At 36.0% G+C, this 26222-nt stretch overlaps 1 protein-coding gene across 1 annotated transcript in view; it reads right to left on the minus strand.

Moving 5' to 3' along the window:
- LOC103807919 (glutamate receptor ionotropic, kainate 2) overlaps positions 1-26222 on the minus strand; it is a gene marked incomplete at its 5' end in the record, with an annotated part of 147340 nt that overhangs the window by 69595 nt on the left and 51523 nt on the right. The window contains 2 exons of the mRNA XM_009080674.1: positions 9149-9366; positions 13279-13397. Coding sequence (XP_009078922.1) covers positions 9149-9366; positions 13279-13397 — 337 coding nt within the window. The remainder of the gene's footprint in view (positions 1-9148; positions 9367-13278; positions 13398-26222) is intronic.

The following is a 26222-nucleotide window of genomic DNA, read 5'->3' on the forward strand; positions in this document are numbered from 1 at the left end:
GATCATGCCCCTGTATTCAGTACTGGTGAGGCTGTACCTCAAAACTGTGTTCAGTTCTGGGCTTCTCACTAAAAGAAAGACACTGAAGGTCTGGAGTATGTTCAGAGAAGGGCCATGGAGCTGGCGAAGGGTCTGGAGCACAAGCTTTATGAGGAACAGCTGAGGAAGCCTGGAGCTTAAGATGCACAGGGGAGACCTTCTTGCTCTCTACAACTACCTGAAAGGAGATTGTAGAGAGGTAGGGCACAGTATTTTCTTCAAAGTTACAACTAACAGGAGGAGAGGAAGTGGCCTGAAGTTGTGTCAGGGGAGGTTTAGAATGGACATCAGGAAAAAATCTTCTTCCTGGAAAGGACTGTCAAGTACTGGAACAATTCAATTCATGTATGGATACTGAAAAATGTTTCAAAGATATCCATATCCAATAAAGCTTATGTAATTATTACCATAGATGTATTGCAAAAAAGAATAGTTTAACCAATCTCACTAAGCATTCTGTTTGGGGAAATTAATAAATCTGGAGAGGCAATACATCAGTATAATAAGACTTTAGGTGACATCCAGGGCAATTCTAGCATGGAAAATATTTCTCTACACAAAGCAATGCTAATGTAGTTGGACAACATCTCAGTACTACGATATACAAACTGACAAGGCAGAACCAAGAGTTCACCTCTGCTAATGAATGGAGGTTTTCAGGCTGTTTCAGTGTGCAGAAACTCAACACTGAAGATTGCTCACATGGCAGGATCTCGTAAACAAATGGTTGAACCAAGAGACAGTTCACTGTGGAGTATTGTTTCTGAATCATATTCCCAGGATGAGTCACAGATCAAATCTGCAAACTTTTACATGGCTAGTTGGTGATAGATCTTTTTGCTTTGATGAGCAAAGTAATCTTTTTTTCTTTTCTTTTTTTCAGACTTTTCAGAGTTAAAAATGTTCAGATGTCCTCTGAATTTCCTAAACAAACCCTAACTCTGAATTATGGTTTTCACACAAAATGCTGTTTGCACTTGAAGATTTCCCTATGACCTAGTTCAGTACCCTTCCTCACCTTGTTCATGATTTAAAGACAGACATAAAGAGAAAAAAGGCTGAAAAGGAAAGTGTTCTCTCCTTGCCTCCTGGGGGAAAGCAGCAGGAGGACAGAAAGGTGATAAGGCTAGATAACAATTAGGTGATGTATTTCAGAGGAAAAAGCAGTGCAACTAAACTTATGAGCAGAACTCAGAATTCAGTAATTGTCTTACAACTGATCCTGCCAGCGGTATCATTACAGGCCCTGAAGAGGCCAGAAAGTGAAGGACATCAAGTGAGAGAAAGGAAACAAAATGTGGTACCAGTTAAGACAAAACCTACATTAGTACAAAAAGAAAACACATTCTGGAAGTATCAGCAATTTCAATGTTGTTGATTTGCTCATTGTCACACTTCCAGATGTCTAGGCAACACAATTCACTTCCCAAAGTGTATGGATTACCAGTGGCTTTCACATTTAGCAGGGTGATATAAGATTGCCCTGCCACGCACTGAGACACTCTGCTTCACTCATGTCAGTTCTAGCATTCTAGCAGCCAGGGAATCTTTCTTCACAACTGAAAAGTAAACATGCAAACAACAAAAAAAGATTCATTTTCAGCTGGATGAGAAAGCTGGGTTGGCTCTTGCCACAGGTCTATGACATGTAGAGCAAACTGATCTTGAGGCTGATGGCAGAAGAGGTTGGACTATTCACAGTTAAACTGGCTTAACTTGATCCTAATCCAACACAAGAAAGCTATTGAGATAAGCGATTTCCAGCGATTAGTAGTGACTAAACTTCATTTGACTTCAAACAAAAGCAAGTGGCATCATGCAGTATAAATCTCTGTAGAAGTGCAAAGCTGACTAGTCATTGTGATCATCTTTTTCAGCCAACACTGTAGGGAGACAGGAAAAGGGTGTAAAGAATGAGGAACAGAGGAAGGAGGAAGGGAAGGGAAAAGGCATGGGCATGTACAAAGGCAAGGATGGAAAGGTAGTGGATTTTTATCGCATTCCATCTATTTTCATTTTCATGCCTCAGCACTGAGATGCAATAGGGAGCCAAATATATGTTCTTATTTACTGCAGAAACACTAATGGCTCTCAGAAGAAAGAAGGGTCAAGGCAGCATAAAGCCATTGTCCCTGTACCAAAAGAGTTATTTGGAGTGAGGTCCTTTATGTGAATTTGTTCTGCTTTCTGCCTTCAGATTCAAAAGGACAGTTCACCTCAAAGAACTTAATGGTGCCAAATTTATTGCAATTTCTTCTATTTAGGATTCAAATGCACTGCTGTTCTTGCTATAGTCTGTGTTAATGCATCATATAACCTATCTACCTTTGCCTAACTTCCTTGATCTGTTACAGAAATAAGTACAGCTCAGTGAAGCATAGATGTTTTGAGATCTCTGGACAAAACTCTCACTCTCACATGCTCTGCTATTGCAGATTCCGTTCTTTTAAATGTATGGAGTGACCACAGACCTTGCTTTACAGATTAGCAGCTATGTCTGCAGTTTTTGTACGTTCAAAGAAGTAGTAGTTAACTGAGTAGTGTTCCTGCAAAGAGAGAATAATCATGGGAAATGGGAAATGATGCATTTCAGCTGTTTTTCTAGCAGCTAGGTCCAAATCATCATGATCAAAAAAAAGTAAAAAAAGTTTATATTCAACTCTCTTTTTAGTCAAAAGTATCATGTGTTTTCATGCACGAACAAGTCTGTGTTTGTTACATCAAAATGCAACTTATCTATAAAGCGAAATAGTATAAAATCAAACTGAACATGTATCTGTGACATATGCTACCAATAATTTTTTAAACATTATCCAGATGAGTATGTGGAGGCTGGCACCCAAAAAATTGTTATCCATTAGTCACTGCCAGTCACTGGATATTTGAGAAGTTCACAAATGGTGTTTCTCTCATCTTTGTCTCACAACAATTCCACCAAATAATTAATACATGCTGCTAAAATTTATGATGTTGTGTTGGAAATATTCAGCTAAAGTTCTATGTGTCTATATGTCCATGTGCTTGTATGTGCATACTTACTTGTTAAACAGATAAATGTCATTTGTCTATTACAATGTCCAGACCCAGGTTTGAAAATCTTGCTGAGCTATACTGCCTTTATGCATATCAGTGCCAGTTTCACTCATGATAAATGAATGGCATTCATACCTTTATTCTAGCTACTGTTCCTTCATTTATGTCAGGGGATCTGTCACTCGTACTCTAGTAGCGATCAGTGGGAAAATTCCCCTGCAACTCCTCCTTTCAGCTTTATGTGACTGTTTCTGAGACTTTGCAGTCTATAGGTAGGGCTTGATAATATTTCCCTTAACAATAGGCTGAGAATTGGAAGAGGAAGATAGACACTAGGTGTTGAATTGTTGCTCCCCAAAATTTCCTCAGACAGGTGGCAACAAAGGCTAGAACAAAAAGTGAGGAGGTGGGGGGAAAGGACAATGACTAAAATGGTTTAGCAGCATGGATCTTTATGGAAAGAACTTTATGGAAAGATCTTTATGGAAAGTACAGGAAGAAATGGAATATAGTAGAGCTGGAGAACCAAGATGGATCCTGAAGAAGAAAAGGAAGGAAACTGGCCAATGTAAATGATAAATAGTATAGTCAGTCTACCAGATCATTCTAATCTTCCCTGAACTAGTCCTCTGCATGTTTTTCACCAGAATTAGTTCCCTATCTACCCTTCACTAAGAAATCTTGAAAAATAAGCATTCTCTTTTAGTGCTTCAGCTTCCTGATCAGCAAAATAAAGATATAAAATATATGTCTGAGAGAGCTAACACATTTAATTTGTGATACAGAAGTAATGACACTAATCTACTGCTATTAGAGAACGAAAATTTACTTTGTATTTTGCTATTTGCTATGCAGATGCCTAGTAACCATAACTGAGAAAAGTTCCATTGTGCATGGTACTGCACAAAAATACAGAAAGAAAAAAATTCTGACATTGAAGTAATAGATTTGAAAAATTATGATTAAAATAAAGGTATACAGAAACTTGACACACACACACCTAAGAGTCTTAACATTGTAGACCACATACAAGCATATGTGCTGAAGCAGTTCTTTTGAGTGATGGAGAACTGAGGTAGAAATAGAAGCATGGTACAATTCTCAGTTTCAGAACTGCCATTCAGCATGAAAACAAACAGCAGGATTTTGAGAAACATAGACTTGAGAGACCACAGAAATCAGAGGCAATAAAAAAATCTGAGGGTATTTTCATCCAAGAAAAGCTAGTATAAGTACCTTTCATGAAAATAAGGAATGCCTTTTATTTTATTCCAAACAGAAAAAAAAATAAGTTTCTGAAATTTGAAACTGGCCAATAGTGACAAATGGAGCCAAGAGAAAGGAAGAGAATTTAATTTCCTACCTAAATAAAAATCCATAATTTGAGAAACACCACAACTTGTATCAGGAGTGATATGGCTTAGAATTTGCTTTCACATTTAAGTCCTTCTAATCTTTTGGACAATACTAAGGTTTTCTTTGTTGTTCCCAATGAACTAGCCCACTAGACCCACCAGGCACATAATAGACTTGCAAAATTATTCCATTTCCATGCTCAGACCAAATAAATAGATCTTAAGAGGAGAGAGTATTTAAATTTTCCTTTGGTTCTAAAAAGAGCTGCAATACATGTTTCTTGGATCATGAGGAGGCATGAGATGATCTAAAGAAGATAACATTCTCCATTTTCCTCAAAGCTATTTCAGAGGGATATTTGACTCACTAGGGTAACAGCCTTTTCAATATATGTCCCATGTGTTCTCCAAGATTTTACCTTCAGGAGGTTTTAATTTAGCAGTTAGCTTGTTTGTCCAATACCCATTTAGGTTCTCCTTCAAAATAGGCTCTTCTTTTGTTTTAGCACCACACAGCTTTGGCAAGGTTCCAAAGCTTTTTTAAGGAAAGAATTCAATGAACTGCTATATAACTAATTTATGCAGAAATTACTGTCAGTCTCATGGGCAGCTACCAAGCCTCACTGTGATTGGAACTAATAACTATTACCAAGATATGATAATTTCATTTAACATCAGGAAACCATCTGGTGCCTTCATTTCTTGTTGTAACATAGTGCCACTGTTTTACTCAATCCACTCTCATTAAAACAAGACAAAGTAGCTAAGGAAAAACACACACAGATGAGAAATTTATCCTCTCAACAATCTTTGTCCAACCCTCGTCCCCAGAACTCATACACACCTAGATTTCTGAAATAGGATGGGACTACTAAAACCTAATCTGAGCTTCAATATCTTCCATAGAAGGCTACCTATTTCATTGAGTAGCTTCTAAATCAAAAGAATAATGTGCTTGGGCTATGCTGTAACTATTTTCCTCATAATGGCTGCATGTGGTGAATGAATCCAATCCACTCTTAGACAGGCTGTACCAGTGGTTAATTGCTCTCACTCTTAAAAATATGCAACTTTTTTCTAGTCTGAATTTGCCTAACTTCAGCTATGAAACATTGGATCTCATTATGCCTTTTTCTGCTAGATTAGAGAGTCATCTACTGTCAAAAGTCTCATTCCCATTAAGGCACTTACAAACTATGATCAAGTCACCTCTTAACCTTCTCTTCAGCAGATTAAACAGACTGATCTTTAGCCTCTAACTGCAATGCTTATTTCCAGACCTACAGTCATTCTTTCACCTTTAATGAACACTTTCCAATTTTAAACATATTTTCCAAGTGAGATCACCAGAACAGGACACAATAGTTCATTAGTACTTTCCTTAATGCTGTATAAAAAGGCAGTGTTACTTCCAACTTGATATTCGGTTGCCTATATAGCAGAGAATGTAATATATACCATTCAAAAACATGCTTTATCAGGTTTCCATTCTTAAGTACTTTTTGCACTATTTAGTACTTTCTATGAGATGCTCAATTCTAGCAGTACTTTTTAAGGCAATTCCACTTGAAGTCTAATTTTAAAGTACTCTGTTGCATGATAATTTTCTTCATGCAAGGAAATTACATTCCTGAAACAATTTACTTATACAAAATATAGGTATATATGAAAACACACAAATACAGATGTACTATTGTGCTGGTTTGGGCTGAAGTGGAGTTAACTTTCTTCCAAGTGGCTAGTATGGGGCTATGTTTAGGATTTGTGCTGAACACAGAGTTGATAATGTAGAGATGTTTCTGTTACTGCTGAGCAGAGCTCACACAGAGCCAAGGTCTTTGCTGCTTTCCGTACTGCCACACTGGCAAGGAAGTTGGGGGTGCATGGGAGATTTGGAGGTGCACAATTAGGACAGGTGACCCAAACTGACCAAAGGGATATTCCATACCATATGACATCATGCTCAGTATATAAAGTGGGAGGAAGAAGGAGGAAGGGGAGGACAATCTGGAGTGATAGCATTTGTGTTCCCAAGGAACTGTTCCATGTGATGGGCCCCGCTCTCCTGGAGATGCTGAACACCTCCTGCCCGTGGGAAGCAGTGAATTATTTCCTTGTTTTGCTTTGCTTGTGTGTGCAGCTTTTGCTTTCTCTGTTAAACTGTCTTTATCTCAACCCATGAGTTTTTCTAGCCTTTACTCTTCCAATTCTCTCCCCGATCCCATTGATGGGGGAGTGAGCCAGCTGCTGTGTGGTTCTTGGTTGCTAGCTGGGTTTAAACCATGGCAATTATGTTGACCGGAATTATAGTATTCTATTTTCAGATAACATCATTAGGTAAAAATGCCTAATTTTACCAGAAAGTTTACTGTAACACACTGTATGCATATGTTTTGGACTATCTTTCATGGAAGACATATCTAATTAGCTTGTATTCCTTACACATCTAGCTCTAGTGAATACATATACATAGCATATACATCAAGAAAACTCTAATGTCTACCTGAAAGTTGTTTCAGACACTGAAGGTATTGAACGGGATTGTATAGTTTTCATATATTTTTCTTTTTGAGCATGATTTTCACTTACTGACTAATCTGCAAGAACAGTTGTAGAGACTTCAAATGCTTAAATTTGGATCAATTTCATTAGGTAAATCAAATCAATTAATTTGCATGCTACTAAGTAAGATAGCAAACAACAGAAAAATATATCAAATCATTTGGTTGCTAGCTGGAACAGAAGTTCTCAGCTATCGATTAATTTTCATTTCTCAAAACACTTACTAATCATGATCTGTTCACACACAGACTCCAGAAAATATGTTTGTTCAAAAGAATAAACCTCAATTTGACCTAAAATTTATCTATTGAATAAAGAAATCATGTTTTGTTCTGATTTCTCTACTTCATTCATAGTGAAGAAGGAGAATTCATTAATGCAATAGAAGGAATACTAATATGATCTGACACTGTAATTCTGTTGTCTGTAAGTCTAGGTTATTTCAACTGCAACCCAAAATCTTCAATGCAGGATGTGCAATTGCTATTTCATTAGAAGTAAGTTCTCTCTAATTCTTGGATACAATATATTAGATAAACACAGAAGAATGAAATATGCAGAAAGAAATAATTGTGCAGAAAAGGAAGCACTACATTAATATGCGAAGGGGAAAAACATCTAGAGAAAGAGGAACAGTCTCAGTGCACTTAGAAAACCCACAGATTATGGGCATAGAAAATAAGGAAAAATAGTAAATAAGAGACAAAATTAAGAGTGAGGGGAAGGACAACTAAAAGTTAGGAAGATGTAGAGAGATGTATTTCTGGCAACCAGAAAGAAAGTCACTGCTAATTTAAACTTGATTCTTAGTTCCACAGTCTGAATCCTAAATAGAATGAGATCAAAGTTTTCTGTCAGACTGAAATTAAGTTAAAGCCCTGTATTGTTTCTTGGTAACTTAATAAATACCTTGTATCATCTTTTTATGTCTGGAGATGTAAATCATTTTAACTCTTTTAAAAACCTCAGTCTTTAAATTTTCAACGTTGTAACTTTTAAATGCCTCACATATTTCCTGACATGAAGAGATCTCCAATTGATTAGTTACTTCTATCAACTTCATCAGCTCTTTTTCCAACAAGTATTCTGAGGAAAATACTCAGAATTTCCCCAATGTATCCTTTAAGTTAAGCAGCCTAAAGCAGTCTGAGATACTGAAGTTAAATTGATTTTTATTTCCAAGCAGAAGCTCAAAACCCTATGATTTTTTTTTTATTCAAAGTGTACACTTTGATTGAGTCTAAGGTCATAAGATTAAATAGTGACTATTTAGCTTTGATATCTAAACAAAGTTTGTACTCAATGAGAGAAACTGAACACACATTCTTCAATTTATTCACCAGTTTACAAGTTACCTTGGTCATCATTTTGCCCAATTTCAAATGTGACAGTCAATATAGAGCTTTAAGTGATAGCATAATGACTCTTTAAACCAGAGTGTACTAGTCTTCAAAAAGTACCAAAGAGCAGATAAATATTGTTAAACATCTCTCTATTTGGAAGATCTGAGACACCTCTGTGCTATCAAACACAAGAAGTTAGAGAACAATCTTCTTTCCCTTCATCCATGCTTCTCACTAATTTAAATCCACTTAAATGCTGGGTGAAGATAGAAAAAAAAGCATTTCTAATTCAGTAATGTATTTCACTATGTTTCAAACTGAATTATCTTAGTAACAGGTTAAAAAGAACAGCAAAACTGGAATTTCTGAGCTTTTTATATGGACCACAAATTTAATTCAAAAGTTTTTCCAAATTATGAAGTCCGAAAGGTTTTTCTCAGTTCAGCCACTAATATCCTTAGTGTTGCTTGAGCAAAGACTGCAAATAAGTGGATATGGTGCTGAACAAAAACTGCAACTTTCAATCCAACAAAACATATTCTTGTACACAGCCGTAGGAAATCTGCGTAAAGTGTTCAGGTTTCTTCATGTACTTCAATTATTTAAAAGAAAATCATCAAAGAAACAGTCTTTTATTTTCCATGAGAGATTTGGCATTTGATTCCCTTGCTATCTAGCTAATCTCAGCAAAAAATAAAAATATTTTCTGTTCCTTCTGACAGCAGTGGGAATCATGCCTGTTGCTCCTCGGCAAGGTACAAAAACTTTCCCCCACAATAAGGATTAGCAACTTCTCAAACAGAATATAAGACTTACCTTGAAGAAAGTCATAGTGGCTCCATCTTCAACTGCACCATACTCTATCTTTGTCTGCTTGGCCAAATCATCAGCAGAATCAATAGGGGATTCCATACGTTCCACTGTCAGAAAGGCGGCTAGGTTAGCAGTGTACGAGGAAATGATGATAAGTGTGAAAAACCACCAAATGCCTCCCACTATCCTGGTGGAGAGGGCTTTAGGCATGAGCTCAGAACCTAACGAAAACCAGGGGAGAAAGGTGAAACTGATGCACAGAAAACAATTAATAAGTGTTCAGCACTTTTTGCCACAGTGGGGAGATGGAATCACTGTGCAAAAAAATCTTTTAAGCTACAGGTTTACGTGTACTGCTTGTACAAACACACACAACTGAAATGAAAAATAACTGGTTAAACTTATAAAAGACAGACCTTTTTGGAGCTGTGGGAGTCAAAAATAGTAATGGGAGATTTATTCATTTATAAACATATATATATTTCAATGCGAAATTGTATTCCAGAAGAAAAATTCTGGCTAGACTGAGCCTCTAAGTTAATACTAATATTGAAGAATTCATACAGTTCTTTATCTTCAAGGCACTAAAATAAATTATTTAAGTATTTTGCAAAAACTCACTTGCCTAAATAAAAATAAGCTGTGGATGAAGGGAGCAGATATGAAACATTACATATCTGAAATGCAAAATCTGAAATCTATTATAAATATGCTTTTGACTTTTGCCATTTGAATTTCTGTATAGGATTGTTTATTAACCATTTAGATTTTTTTTAAAAAATTGACATCTCCCATCTCTATAGTTAGCCCCACAATTTCATATAAGTATGGGTGGCAATGCCACACACTTCAATTTGATAGAGTAGCAATACAAATATTAGACTGCTATGCATAAACTAGATCAAGATAGATTATAATGCATTGCTGGAGTTGCCTGCTCATGGCACTAAAGAATGGAGGGGGAGACAGACACTGTATAGCAATTTGCATAATTTTAATGCTAATTTAGAGCCTAATGAGACAACTTGAAGCACATAGACTTCTCTTGTGCCTAATTATTAAAAATAGGAAAAAATAAAATCCAATGTATTATACAATCACAAATATTTATTATAAGTGGGGATGTATGGGGTTTTTTTTTTCCATAACATTATAATTGAATGGAATGAAATTTCTAATGATGCCAAATAAACAATTTCAAGCCTCATTTTGTGAACTTTAGACCTTTTAGTAGTATCTGGAAACTTGTTTTCAGGGAAACAGTTTTACCATATCCATTATACCATCATACCAAAACAATCCCTTTTTGTTAATTGGTTACTATCCTTGCTACTAAATCTCCTGGGTAAAATGGAATGAAGGCAAGATGGACTATTTTATTCCTGTTAAATTTTAGTGTTTAATATTGAATTAGTTAAGGAACTGGTCCAGCAAGGTAACACATCTTCATATAAATGAAAGATTATGTCCAACTTTCCAAAGTCAATGCCAAAAAGAGAACAGTAGGACTGTGGTGGGGAGGGAGGGCAGGAGGGAGGAGGAAAGCAAGGGGGAGAGGAGGAAGAAAACCAAAGAAAAGGAAAAAAGAAGTGGTATCATAACTGGACTATTGTATTCAAAAACAGCCCATCTTACCCTGCAGTTCATCTTACCCTTGCTGTTTCAAACAAAAAAAGCTGACAGACTTGGACATGACAGCCAACTCCAGCGCCAGACTCTGCCTAGAATTCTGCAAGGAAAAAAGTAGAAAAGTACCTTTCTGATGTAGTTGCTCCTAGGCCCTGTTAGTCAGACACTTAGACACCATAACACTAAGAGATTTCCCAATAAGCCCACCATCATGAACTCTTTTTAATTGCTCTCCTTTCAGTTAAAAAACAACACCAGTAAAGTCAGATAGGACTGAGAAGAAAAGAAGAGTGGAAACATTCGCCGCAGCTGCCCCAGTTACCACGAGTTCATACCTTACCAAGGACTGAAACCAAGTGCCACCTGGGCCCATGAAACAGAGCCTGGTCAGGGGCTGACTGTCATGTACCCAAGGTAACGTCATGTCCAGCACTATATCCCACATTTTCCTGGGAGCGAGTGGTGCCAGCAAGACATGTATGAGTTTCCTCAATCATGTATCCTCCACCACTGAACGAATATTTAGTAAAGAAGCTGCACTTAATAAGTTAAAGTGAGTATGGTCCAAGCACTTTTATACTGTTTCTAATGGAAAGTTATCGCTGTTAGGTGAGAAGTTCCATGCTTGTCTAAAAGTCTACATTTAGGTGACTTGAGGTTCTTGAGATTTTCTTTTTTTAAAAGCAATTATCAAAATCAAGACTGATACTTCATCCTTAGAATGGTGCCTTTAAAGTTTATTAAAAGATGAACTGAGTAAAGGCAAAACAATATAAGGCAAGGACAGAGGGTCAGCCTTAATGCTGAAAAACTAGTTTTCCTTCATGGAAAGCTATTATCCCCAAAAGATACCTTTTAAAATGAATGTTGGGCTTTTTTCTTATTTTGATTGTCAATAAATGTTTAGATGCTAGGGACCAAAACACATTTTTCTTGAAAAAGACATGATGCAAAAACCTAAATTGCTTTTTCCTTCCTCCAGAAATATGAAGAAGCATACAGCCACATAAGGAGTGAAATTCAGCATTGATAGTGATTCTGACAGTCCTGAGGACTGTGAACAGAATTCAAAATATCTTTTTTCAGTCAGTATCCCTTTTTTTTGGTAGCTCCTTTGAAAACATTTGTTATCTGAGAAACAGTATTTGGAAGTTGTGCTTCAACTGTATAATCACTTGAAATATATATTGACAACCTAGTTGTTACTAAACACTTTGCCATTTATTGCTGTATTTTTATTTCTGATTTGGAATCTTTATTTCTTTTTACCCATTAATTTATGTTCTTCTGGGCATAGTACATTTTGCTGAGAGCTTAGAGACTTTTTAAGTCCACCAACCTACCAACATGACAGAATATTTATTGCAGTTACAGCAAGCCTTCATGAATTCATTTGATGAGTTAAAACCAGGATTTATTTATAGTTGGTGTACTTATAATGGGAAGTTTTATAAATGATTGCTCAGGTATATCCATTTAAACAACTATACTGATATGCACTTGCTCCTGCCAACATTTGCTATGAATTTTTTTGTGATATGCAATGGTTATTATTCCAGAAAGAAGAGTCATTCCTTTTAGTGGCTCTTCAACAGGACTAACAATCTTTCACACTACATTATACTGCCCAGAGAGATGTCAAAGCAAAAAGCTGAATCTGTGCTATTCAAATGCATCTGAAATTATGTGACTGTGTTCAAATCCTTCTGAAAAAGGATAATAAAATGGTGGTATGTGTTTATGGATCTATATGTTTGGTGCATTTTCAAAACAAAAGGCATATGGTAAGCAAAATTACAGATTTTAAAGAATGTGTCTTGCCTTAACCATTTTCCTAAGACATTGCTTGCTAAAACTGCCTGTTGGGTTTACTCCAAGCAATGAGACAATGCAGCTGCCAATTTTATTGTGGGCAATGGCATCAGTTTCTCAGTTTATGCATTTTATAATGTAGACTGTTCACGTAAATCCATAAGAATGGCCATTCTGATTTTAAGGTTTGAAGGCATATTTTTAGATTTTTAATATTAAATCTTAAATGCTAAAATGTGGCAGGAAATAATTAAATCTCTATTTACCATTTGTTTTACAGGTACTAACTGCTAGATAAAATGTACCTGTTATCAAGAAATTTCTAGATCAAAATTAAGAAAGATTTTGACATTATACTCTTGCCTGACAAAGATGTACTTGCTTTTAGGTTGTTTCAATGAAAGTTTGTTAGGTAATGGAGTGATGGGCTCTTTTACTTACACAGTAAATCTTTCCTGTTTAGGAAATAAATTACCTAGGTATGCTGCACTTTTAAGTTTTAAAAATTGTATCTGGCTTCAGCCTAATCCCTAAGGTGGTGTTTGGGAATGCCTGGATGCAAAAATATAAAAGGGCTGGTTTATGGCTACATGCAGAGAGGCACCCATACAAGTCCTTGTGACAGAGAACTGTTACCCCCAGCAAAAAGTGGGACATGGCGCCCAAGAGAAAGAGCAGACTGAGTCGTATACCTTGCTGCATGAGAGCTCCAACTCCAAACCAGAAACTATTTAGCAAGGTAAAATTGTTTTCCACCACGTCTGAATCAGGGTTGCAAGGATGTGGATTATACCACTCATAGGGACTAAACCTGTGGTAGTTGACAGAAAAAAGAACAGATTTAAAATGAAGCCAGAGGAAAGACAATCCAGAAAATCTGCTGCAAAAGAAAAAGAAAAACAAGAAAGGTTATCAAGAAAATAGTGACTGAATTTTTCTTACAGTATGACTGCATTATACTTAATAGCAATAATGAAAAAAAACCCAATATTGATGATTCATATTCTTAACTATTGCTGATAATAATAATGTCTATAAATTGGCTCTGAAATGTTCCAAGTGCCACCTGTAAACATCAAAGTACTTATTCTTCTGTTAACTTCAATAGAATTATAGGCACTTGGTACCAGTTAGGATCAGGTTCTTATAACTACTATGTCAGTATTTTGTATCTTGAAAGAAAATATAATATGTGTTATATCATACTTAATTAAGTAGGATAAATACATTAAGACAAAAGGTTTTTCTCAGTGAAATTATAAATAATGAATATAACAGAAAATAAATAGTTAGCAGTAAAACTGGTATCATTAATCACCAAACAAGGGGATCAAACTCTATAATTCACATAAAAATGATATTATAACAAATTAAAGAAATTGCATCCTGTCCTGTGAGGTGCACAGTAGCATCCCTGGAAAGGCTTTCCAAAAGAAGCTGGGGACACTCACAAGCACCTTGCAGGGCCAGGCTCTGAGAAAAGAAAAAAAGAAAACAGAAAAAGAAAAAGAAAAAGGAAAAGACAGTGAAATTAATTATCTCCAAAATAGGTAGAACAAAGATAGTAGAAAGATGCTTGAGTCTGACAATAGATTACAAGCAGATTAAAGACAATCAACTTTAATTCATGACTTTGCAATTGCTGTGCATTATGATGGGTTCATATCTAAATGTCATTTTTTCAACTGTAGCTAAAACAAGCAAACATGTCTAGGTAAATTATTCTTTGTTACAATTTCATTCAGAAACAAAGATTTTCAGTTCTCTCTTCCTCATTATCCCATTGTAGAGTTTTCAATTTTATTCCAATGTGCAGGGTTATTCTAATCACTTAAGAGATTTAATCACCATGCCTGGCCTTGGAGACACACTGTTGATAGGGACTTTTATTTTATGCTTAAACCTTGCCTTTAAATCTTTGATAATGAATACAAGTTAATGCATGTGCATAATATATTTGAGCAAAAAAATGAAAATCACTGCAACACAGTAGAATGGAACCAGCACAAGAAACCAGCACAATAATTAATAATGTTACAGAGTTTAATTATTAAATCAATATTAATGTATTTTCATAATTTCTCAAATCATTAAAGCCACTCTGTTAAAACCCTGGGATAGGCAGACTTTACAAAAGAGCTTCTTTTTTAATGTATCTTATAATCAAAGCTATCTGAATAATGCATCTCTCACTTTGAAAAATGCAATTTTCTTCACAATAATATTTCAAACACATTATAATACAGAAAATCAGATGTTTCACTTTTATGCTCTTAATCTGATGTTAAAACACCTCATCTTAAAAGCCTGTGCTTGATAAAGAACTTTCATTTGGCTCTCCAAAGTAATACTGATATGTTGTTCAAAAAAGTTTATTGGGTTCTAATTAAACATTTTGACCTGAATTATTCCATTACTTTGTAATAAAGCTAGATCAGAAGTTTACCATGCCATTAAAAAGCTAAGTATCTTTCATGTCATTTGGTCCTCAAATCCAACAAAACCTGGAAACCAAGCTCTCCATGAAACTGAAGCAGGTTTTTATTCTCTTTTGCTGAGAGATATTTGAGGATTAAATTGGAAAATACCTTTTTCTTGTGAGGCAAAGGTTTGTTAGACAAAGCAAACATATTTTAGAGATGTCAAATAAATATCAATAAGCAAATGTCATTTTTAGTGGTTGCAACATTACTGAACAATCTAAAACATAACTCGATGGTTTCACATTTTTGTTCTGATGTGTTATCTTGCTATATTATCTTGATAATATTATGAAGCATGAAAAATTGTCCATAGCAGCAAAGAAAGGAAGAAATAACCTGACACATGAGATGGCTTTAGGCAAAGAAACACTGCAATCTTATCCTAGACTCATTCTAGGACCAAGTCCTATCCCATAGTTTTAGAATACTCTGGTATTTATTCTTCAGTCCACAACACTGAATATAAAATGTTGGGTTGGTTTTTTTAATGGATACACAGAAGTGTCTCAAAAGGCATTTAAAACAAAGCAAAAGCCAAAACAAGGGGAAAAAAGAGACCAAAAAGAAAGGAAATATGGAAAAATAATACTAGCCTACTATGGATAAATATTCTTCCACCTTATTTTAATGTGTGATATTAGACAGCCTAGTGTAAGAATCTTTTTTGGATGTACTGCATGTTCACAAGTTTGTCTGTTTAACCCATTGCAATAATCATTTGTAAATCAGAGGTACAGAAAAAAAATTCAGGTTCACTCAGCAGGTCATGTAAGCCAGCATCCTGCTCAGGGCAATGCCAACCACTACTTCAGGATAGGATTCTGTCCAGTCAGGTCTCAAAACTGTACAAAGACAAAAAATCCACAACTTCTCTGGGCAACATGTTCCTGTCTTTAGTTATCATAATAAAGATTGGTTTTGTTTTTCTCTTTAGGTTGTGCTGGAATCTTCCTTGTTTCAAACTATACAGAACTATGCAGCTATGGAAGAGCCCTACTCCATCTCTTTTGATCAACTTCTCCTAGTAGAAAGCCCCTAGTAGAAAAACTTCTCCTGCCTGATGCTAGAAAAGCCCAGCTGGCCCAGCCTCCTTACACAAATCCTGTGATCCAGACTCCAAGTAGTAGCTTGGTGACTCTTTCTCAGGCTTTTTCAAGTATTGGGTGCCCCAGAACTGCTCATAGTATTTAAATGTGCTATAATAAATGCCATTATGGGAATAATCACTTTCCTTGATTAACAGACCACACTCCTACTAATTTTAAATGCAGAACACTAGCTCAATCAAGAAGACAAGTGTAAAGCAAAATGAGAACTTCAGTGAACTGATGCAATTTTGAAGACTGATCTCTCTGATAGCTGATAACAGGTACTCTTTCCATTTACTCATTTCTATTAGTGTTTATTCTAACATTTCAGATACAGTCTCTTAATCTCTAACACCTTCAGGTGTTTTAAATACTTGAAACAAACAGACTTTAAATGAGCTTTGCAAAGCCTGAGTTTCAGTTTTCCTCTCTTCTGCTACCCACTGAAAAGTTACAATTACTCTCCCAAATTTATTGACTAATAAAACTTAAGTTTAAAAGTCAGCCATCTTAGCAGTCTACAGGACAGGGAAGATTTGTGTTAAATTTGATTTCACTTTGGGGACATTCCATGGTATTAGAAATCAAAATTAGTATGCCCCATAAGCAGACAGGTCTACTTCAGAATTGCAAATTATTTGAGACAGACTATCATTTATTACACTCTGTATTCCTATAGTGTTTGAAATAATGGTGTAGAAGCCCAGAATATAAGGGAGCTGAAGTGCATGTCTCAAACACTAGTAGCCAGATAGCCATGGAGCCAACCAAGGATTGATGGTAAGAACTTGCTGCAATAAAGAACACTGGCTGGAGAAGGGGACCACATAGAGGTACAGCAGCAATTTTCTGGGACAAATGTCCTTGTTCTGGCTCCTGGAGATAAACACAACACAGTACAGCTAAAGCACAGGAATGAGGTCAAAAAAGAGACATGGATTGTTGACTGAAGGCTGACACAGTAGGGGAGATCAAGACCACCAAAGACCCCTGAGGTCCTCTGAGCCATTTCCAGAAAGGTCTCAAAGAACAAATTGTACAGAACTAATTTGCATAGAAAGTGAGAAACTGCTTCAGGTCAGAGAAAATTATCTATAAAAAGGTACCCTCACAAAGCCCTCGTGGCATGTCCCCGGGACAGTGGACACCCCCACTTGCTGGAGCCAAGACTGGTGATCTATCTTTCTTTCTTCCTTCCTTTCTTTCTTCCTTTCTTTTTTTCATCCTTCCTTTCTTTCTCTGTCTCTTCTGTTATTCCAAACCCACTTCCATGTGTTTACACTAGAAGCTAAGGGATTAATTTATACCCATTTCCATGCCAAATGTGTAATTTACTAATATAAGCTTCAAAGTTTTTGTGGACCCTCTGACTTGTGTTCTTCTTTTTCAATAACAAATATCTGTACATCTGCGTGTTCTCCCTTTTCAATAACAAATATCTGTACATCTGCCTGTTCCCTTCCCTTTCAGGATGGGATGCCACAAATTTGAACCTCAATCTTACAGGCCTGTCAAGTAAAAATATTAGTGAATATTAAGGAAGCAAGAGTTTTCTTTTAAAAAATTCATCTCAGATAATCCTCTAATTAGACACTGGATTTTTCAGTGCAGTCTCTGAGTGCATGGGAAGGATAGAAGCAATCATAACAGTGTTTTATGAGAGAGAATACCATATTAGACATGATATAGCTACAGTTCATGGAACCTCTCAATGCTCTTTGTGTTACAATGCACATAAAAGAGCCTAGCTTTAGCAAACCTGCTTTTCTATATTCTATGAAGATGGTATGTAGGGGCAGAAAGTGTAAAATAGCTACTATTTTGGCCTTTCAGGTTGTTAGACAATTCAGTTCAATACAAAATCCTGCTAGTCCTCTAGGCAAGATCTATATCGACAGCATCAACAAAAAGGTCCTTTCTGAGACATAAACTTTCCACTCAGTAACAGCCTTTTTAGACTCCTTAAGCCTATTTGGCTCAAGAATCTGGTGTAATATCAACTGTACCCTACTGATAACACCTCTGCTTCTCTTTTTATTTAGGAGCTGATTTTTCTGGCACAGGAAGTCTTGTCATGATGGTACAAGATTCTGTTCCATAATTCTTGACCTACAAGCACCCACTCCTCCTTTCCAGGGCCTATAGTTTGAGATAAACTCAGGAAGAGACACATGACTAATTCTGGATAAACCAGAGCAGTTTCTACACTTTTGGTCTGTAAATAAAAATGCAATCTTACAGAGAGCCATGGGGGCTCAGTCTAAATGATGTTAGCTGTGATTGTAGATACAGGGTTTTGGCTCACTGACTCTACTCAGCACAGTACATCCTGTCACACACTGACTGACACTCAGTCACTCTCATAAAAAGTGCAGTCTAGCACGTTCAATGCAAATCAACTCACTTCAAAGCTGCTGAGAATGTGTAAAGTGTACCATCCACCAATTTAAATAGTTCTCAAGTAAAAAAAAAAACCCTATCAGTTTCTCTCTGATAATATTTTGTTTTGAAAGCAAATTAATAGATATGCTTAATAGTGCCTGTAATATCTGCAGGTAAAGTCATTTTTTATTTAAGTTTTTTTTTCTGAAGAGCAGTGCAATTTATCAAAAAAAGAAGGAACACAAAACCTGCAATTTAGAGGGAAGAGAAAATGGAGTAGTAGAGTAATATTTGTAACTGGGTTTTCATTATACATGGCTGTCTAGGAATATTACACAGAAATGAATTTAAGCCAACTGGGAACATACAGTTAGTCCATGTGGGATAAAGACAGATTGGACCAGTTACTAATATATATACACACACCATTTGAGTTTTGTGTATTGCTTTCAGATATTTGCAAAACAGGTGTCACTAAATCGCAATCATCACACTACCTGTTAAATTCTTCTCCATAAGATCTCTCTTATAGATAACTTTTCCAAAAGGCCTAAATCAGATTTTTTTTTTAAGATGGGAAGAGGTGCAGGGATTTCTTTATTTTTCTGAGGATCAAAAAAGCAAAACACAGGTTGATACTGAATATTTAACTACAAATCCATGATAGTTATCAGCTACCATTATAGTGCCTGAAGTTTAAATCCTATTTAAAAATCCATACTTACAAAATTTTTCATCCTTAGCTCAGACATGATGCTGCCTTCCACTCTGTCCCAAAAAAGAGCTACATAATAACTACAGAAATGCTAAGAAAAATCAATATTCTACAAGATAGTTTGAAATTATGAGACAAAAATCAAATGCAATAAATTGAATTCTTGGTCTGATGCAGTCAGATAGAATACATCCCTCTATTCATGGAATTATGAATAATTTCATAATTTTTAGGGAAGTAAAGGGAATACTCATGAAGAAGTATTGTAGAATCATAGAATTTTAGGGGTTGGAATGGACCTTATAGATCATCTAGTCAGAATCCCCAGTGCCATGGGCAGGGACACCTCCCCACTAGATCAGGTTACTCAAGGCTTCATCCAACCTGGCTTTGAACACCTCCAGGGTTGGGGTAGACACCACATCCATGGGCAACCTGTACCAATGTCTCACCACTCTTACAATAAAAAACTGTTTTCTAATATCTAACCTAAACTTCCCCTCCAATTTGAACCCATTACCCCTTCTCCTATCATTGCAGTTCCACTGCACTTGTATGATGCAAGTATGACTTAAATGACTATTGAGATTTTTTTAACTGGTAGCTGTGTTTAATTTATTTAAATTACATTCTTTTCAGTGATATTACAAACCTAATGTTGCTACTGCATTTTTTTTTAAATGAACATTAGGAGAAAATGGTATAACAAAAATATTATCTGGAGCATGTGACCAACACATCCCACATAGTTCAGCAATATATGCCACAGACACAAGCACAAATTTACAGTGTGCATACTATTTCAGCATTATTTCCAACCTGGCAAATTATCCTGGACACTTTTTGTTCATTCCCTCACTTTTCTTTGAATAAGGATTATGAAGAAACATAAAGGAAAGGTGATTACCCACATCCATGCACATAGCCATCTCTCTTGTACCATCAGACCAAGAAGTCTTATGGGGGCAGACAACAGGTTTCATTGCAAAACCCTTAGCACAAAGCTTTCACAAGCTTTCAGGCTTCATCTAATGAGCATGATTTGAGAAATGAAAAGAATTTTGCCCCACCTTCTTCATGAATTGCTAAGCATACTGATCCAATGCTGGGTTGCCGAATGCAACGAAGTATCAAGGCACTCATGTGAGCTATTAGCTCTAGCAAATGACATTTTTCCTTTTACTATAGTGAAGAGTAAGAATAATTCTTGTTGACATTGTTTTACAGGGCTTCTGTGTGGGACTACAGCCTCAATCCTTATCTTACTGCACAAGAACTGACAGTCAGATAATTTAGAATACTTTAAAACTTTTTCAAGAATATTCAGGAAATTAAATGGATGCTTTATTATAACAACATATTACACTACTCAACAATAAACCTTGGCACTTCTTCCCTTTATTAAAGCCCAAATCTTTTTTTTTTCCTGAATAATATCTTTGAGAAAAATCAAGATCTTTGGCCAACCTCTTGGATGTCAGAACTGACTCATTGCCTCACCTTATCTGATGACTGCTGGGCTGTGAACAGAGCCTGCTGCTGCCAACATCCCTACCCTGCTTAGATACATTTGTCAGTGTCCTGCTTGTACTGTGATCATCTTCCATATCATCTTCCCTCGTAGAGCTGCTCTGCTTTTGCTGCTTCCTGACAAGGACTCAACACTTATTTTTTATATACAAAACAAAATCCCTACCTAAACCAGTTACACTGAATCACTATCATCTCTCCATTGCCTATAAATACAACTTAATGCAACTGACCTTTTAGATACCTAAAAGACTACCTGTAAGTTTTCTAAACTCAGGTGGTTCTGACCAAACCAAAGTCTAGAAAGGCACAATAACTCTATCTAGCCCCCATCTATATCTCTACCCTCATCCCTTTAAATCACTTACAGGCACTATTAACTATAGACATGGATAGGATATGGTTAAATCCAATTGAGTCAGGGATTAAATACAAACACGTACACTATTGTAGGATTGTAACCAAATTCTTCACTAGATGAATGAAAATATCCTGTCCCATTTCTCTACAGCTTTACCTTCTTGGTTAATATTTTTGAAAAATTAAAAATAAAACCAAACTAAAAAAACCCCACCTCATTTAGCTTATAAGCAAATAACATAAAAACTAATCAGTAAACTTCTTCTATAAGCAACATGAACCATACAGGAACAATATCACCCAGTAAAAAAAAAACCCACCTCATTTAGCTTATAAGCAAATAACATAAAAACTAATCAGTAAACTTGAACCATACAGGAACAATATCACCCAGCAGAAGTGAATACATGATGACGTATGGAACTTGCCTACTTTTACTGCTTTATTAGTTCTGCAGTTAAATCTAAAGAAATGTAGTTTTGGGGGCTACAGAAATGTGTAGGTTAGTCATAGCTCAAGTCTGAATCAAAACTGAGAAAAGTTGTTTTGTTTGATGAAGAGAAATAAATACAGTAAAACATATACAAATATGGATCTGTTCTCAAACCTGACAAAGAGTGTCTTTCTTCTGATTGTAATGTGCTTAGGCATTTAGTAATATTCTACTCAATGCCCTCCAATGATGCAAGATAACTTTAAAATGCCAGAACTATAAAAATATTTGTAGCTATTATGTGATACTTAGCGTAAGTGTATGATAACAGAAACATTTCTTTTTATAGATATGAATTAAAGGTTTATTAAAATCCATTATATTATGGATTAAAGACATAGTATATTACCATCATAATTAAAGATTGTTATAGGCAGGAAATAAGAGTCAAAGACATGCATACAATCTCATTTTTGCAGTACTGGTCAAGTTTGTGTGTTTAAGTCATTAAATATGCTGGTTTCAGCTCTTAAATAATTTTTGAACTTTCAGGATATTTGAACTTTCAGAACATTAATCCATCCATTTCTTGAACAGAAGAAATTTCAATAGAGTTAAATATTAAATGGCAGTGAAGAATCTGAAGAAAACTTTTAAAATTAATCTCTTTTAATGCATGTGAAATTTACATCGACTGTAGGCTTCTCTGACAACTAGGTGGGACAACACAGCCCATGACAAAACCCATGCTGGAGCAGAGAATAGTATGAGAGGGAAGATGCAAGCAAGAAACCACTATGTAGTGACTACAAACTGCTCCTCTTGCTCCCTTCTCTGTTTGGGGGTGGGTATAGGAATCTGGAATTAAGGAGTAAAGCTTAGAAAAGGGAGGAGGAAAGGTGTTGTCTCAATGTCTGTATTTCTCACCTTCTGAATCTATTTTAGTCCCCAGCATCAACTGGTAAGCAACTTTATCTTTGACAAGCCTTTATCTTGACCCATGAGCATTCTCATCCTATTTCCTCTCCTTATCCTGCTGCAGAGGGGATCAAGTGAGTGACCAGGCAGACATCTGGCCCTTAGTCAAGGTTAAGTTCCCACAACATAGAATTGTCTCACTTTCTATATTGAGAATCCTCCCTTGGAAGGCAGGATCTGAGTTCTGATCAACAGTTTGAGCACCTGCCCTCACACAACACAGAGAACCTCCCCATGCTCTATCCACGAACTACAATAAGGCTTAAATATTTACTAACAGTTGACCTGGAATTATTCATCAGACCTATATTTAGATATTCAGCAAAAGAAAAAGCCTAAAAAGCAAGTGCCTCCGCATATATTACACAGTCTAGTCAACATCTGAATGTCTTTTGATGGCTAGAAGGTCACACAGAAAAACAAAAAAGCCTGTACACAAAAATAGACCATTATTTTCCATACATATTTTCTTCCCTTTATCACTTATTACTTCTGCTAAATCTTAGACACACTTCTTTCTCATTCTGTTGCCTCTCCAGCTACTTCTGAAATATTTACAGAAGCTTTAGAAATGTTATACACAAATGAAACAGTGATCCTATGAAGATATGCATAAAATGGACCTAAGTAACCCTGTAATCTTCCTGGTGCAACCCCCTTCAGCTCCCACCTTCCCCCACTATTTGTTGTGCTCCCTTGTTCTATCATGTCTAAAATTAGACTTGCTTGCTTCCCCAGGCACAAACCACATCTTATTTGCTTTGTCTGTACCATATTTAGCTCTGGATGAGAATTATCTCCTTCAGTTCATGATATTTTCAAGTTTTCAAATAAAACTTAATATGTATATATATAAAAAACTCTCTCAAGTCAAGAGCCACAAACTGTTGTGTTTGTGGGAGTGTACTTAAGAGAAGTATTCTTGTAGACTTTTTTATGCTTTTAACTCTTCTATACACATCTGCTTCTGCCCACTGTCAAAGCTAAAACACTTAGCTAAATGAATAAAATCTCTATGGCATCCTTGGTATTTACCAGGGAATGGAGAAAGGCAAAATTGAAGCTCTGTTCTTCTTCAGTCAGAAACAGACACAAAGAGGACAAAAGCTCTTACTCACTTTCAAGGAGCACCTGTCAAGCTCTGTTCTTCTTCAGTCAGTAACAGACACCAAGAGGACAAAAACTCTTACTCACTTTCAAGGAGCACCTGTTTCTCATTCCGCTGTCTTCTCTTATATTCATTAGAATTTCTACTAGGAATATGAAAGTTTCAGAAAAACAATCACATTTTCAAGAAATGTTTTGCTATGGCACATTTCCCACTAAAAAAAATAAACATCACTTATGATTCCTGGGCAGCTGTGGTCAATAACTAATAAATTATGCAATTAACCATTATACACTTGAGGAGAATTTAAACATTGGTATGTTTTTCTAAGTCCAAATCAAACTGTACCAGCTCATGATTAACATGTTAAGGCAGCCATAAAGAGCAGAAAAAATTATAGCAGAAGGGTGTTTTCTGACAGTGTTACTCCCTCCATTGCCTGTTTATTTGTTCGAGCTGTTTTCAGTTCAGAGTACTTGGATATTTTTGTATTCTAGAATGAGAATTTTTTGTCTCTTTCTTCCCTTTAAATACACTTGCTTCACAGCTTAACACAAGACTCTAGGATTCCTGTTGCTCAAAGTGTCTAAAATTACCTTTCTTGTTCAACAGTCCTGTTGCACATCATGTAATAGAACTTCAGCTTCACATCAATATTTAGTTAGGACACTGTAATTGTAATACAATTGTTATCTGTGTTATTCACTTCTTATAAAATGTAAACTAGACAGAACACCATTCCTTGCTTGGCTCACATTACAAGAAACCCAGAAGAATCTCTAAAGATCATTGTAATGAACTCTTATTTACACTTTTTGTCTAAAAGACAGAAGACATGCTCCTGTATCACAGTGTCTTTATTGACTGATTTCAGGTCCTCGTAAAAAATTAATAGTCACCCTAAACTACAACTACAGTAAATGATATGTCTTTTAGAGGCCTTCCTGCCAACTATTGACTAGCACACATGATTTCTTTTGATTTAAACACCTTCAGCAGATTTGTAGGCCCAAAATTATGTTACACAAAGAAATAGTTTCCATTTTCCTAATAGTTCATTGGACAGATGATTTGTTTAGTTATCTTCAGAGGTTATTAATGCTATTCATGTTATAGGGCCTCCATTGTGGGCTCAGTAGCACTGCATGGCATCGTTGCTACTGGGTTTGGTACTTTAAGTAATTAGTGAAGTATTTTAAAAGGTGTTTGCCAGAGGAAGAAAACCTTTAAGGGTCATTTGCCTTCTCAGAGGAAAAAGTGATATTACACAGTGTCCTCTGTGTAACTATTAAGATTCAAATTTATGGAAACTCAATTCAAAGAAAATGGGATAAAAGGTTTACTTGATGCTTTGAAATAAAGGTTGGCCTCGGCTCTTTAGGGGTGAGAAGCAGAGAGGAGGGAACCTCATTGCTGCATACAATTACATGGAAGGAGGTTGTAGTGAGGTGGGGGTCAGTCCCTTCTGCCATTTCTCAAGTGAAAAGAGAAAAAATGGCCTTAAGCTGTGGCAGGAGAGGTTCAGGTTACATATTAGGAACTTTTGTTCACTGAGTGGTTAGGCATTTGAATAAGTTGCCCAGGGAGATGGTGGAGTCACCATCTCTGGAAGTCCTCAAGAGACATCTGGATGCAGTGTTTGGGGATATGGTTTAGGAGGGATTATGGTGGTACTAGGTTGACAGTTGGACTAGGTGATCTTGAAAGTCTCTTCCAACCTTGATGATTCTGTGATTCTGAGTGCTGGATATTTGGGTATTTTTAACAGAAAAAGAAATTGGTCAGCTGAAATGTGAAATTGAAATCATTAGTAAAATTAAATCTGCCTTTTATACAGCAGCATGGTTAAACCATAAAGCTAATCACATATTAACTCTGCTAGTGAATTGTATATATAGAAAAGAGAATGATTTTGTTGCAAGTCTGATCTCTGGAGGAGTGAGGGGATAAGGCAGTGTAGCTATTAACATGCTCCTGCATTATATGTCAAAAAATATGAACCAAATGAAGTGTTTCTAATGCAGGACTTAATAAATCTTTCTGAGATACATCTGTGCTTACAAATACATACAATTGAGCATGTTAGGCTACAATTTATGTTCTATCAATACTCATCAGTGAAGAATGCTGTGGAAAATTTTTTCTCCTTCAATTCTTTGCAGTTTGGCACCAGAGAGAAAATTCCAGAGATGCTGTGTTCTGGTATGAAGTGTTCCAAAATCTCATATTCCTAATTATTTTAATTACAATAGGCAGCAGCCAGAAAATTCTCATCTTCTATGCTAGGATTTTACTCTAATTTCACAGTTTGTCAATGTTGTTTCTATATTATAACACCTAATTGCTTCAGAGCTTATTTTATGGGTTAATTTTATAATTTTCAAATTAATTTACTGACAATAATGTCAAAATTATAATGGACAATCTGGAAGTAGAATCTCTATTTTTAAAAAGGCCTTCATTTTAAAATCAATTATTTCAAAGCTGATTGGTTGTTTTCAATGTGGTCTCTCAGGAAAATTATTCTGATACCTCTAAGTGGGTCTGAGTAACTGTAGG

This window comes from Acanthisitta chloris, unplaced genomic scaffold, assembly GCF_000695815.1.
Source record: "Acanthisitta chloris isolate BGI_N310 unplaced genomic scaffold, ASM69581v1 scaffold8660, whole genome shotgun sequence".
Classification (NCBI taxonomy): domain Eukaryota; kingdom Metazoa; phylum Chordata; class Aves; order Passeriformes; family Acanthisittidae; genus Acanthisitta; species Acanthisitta chloris.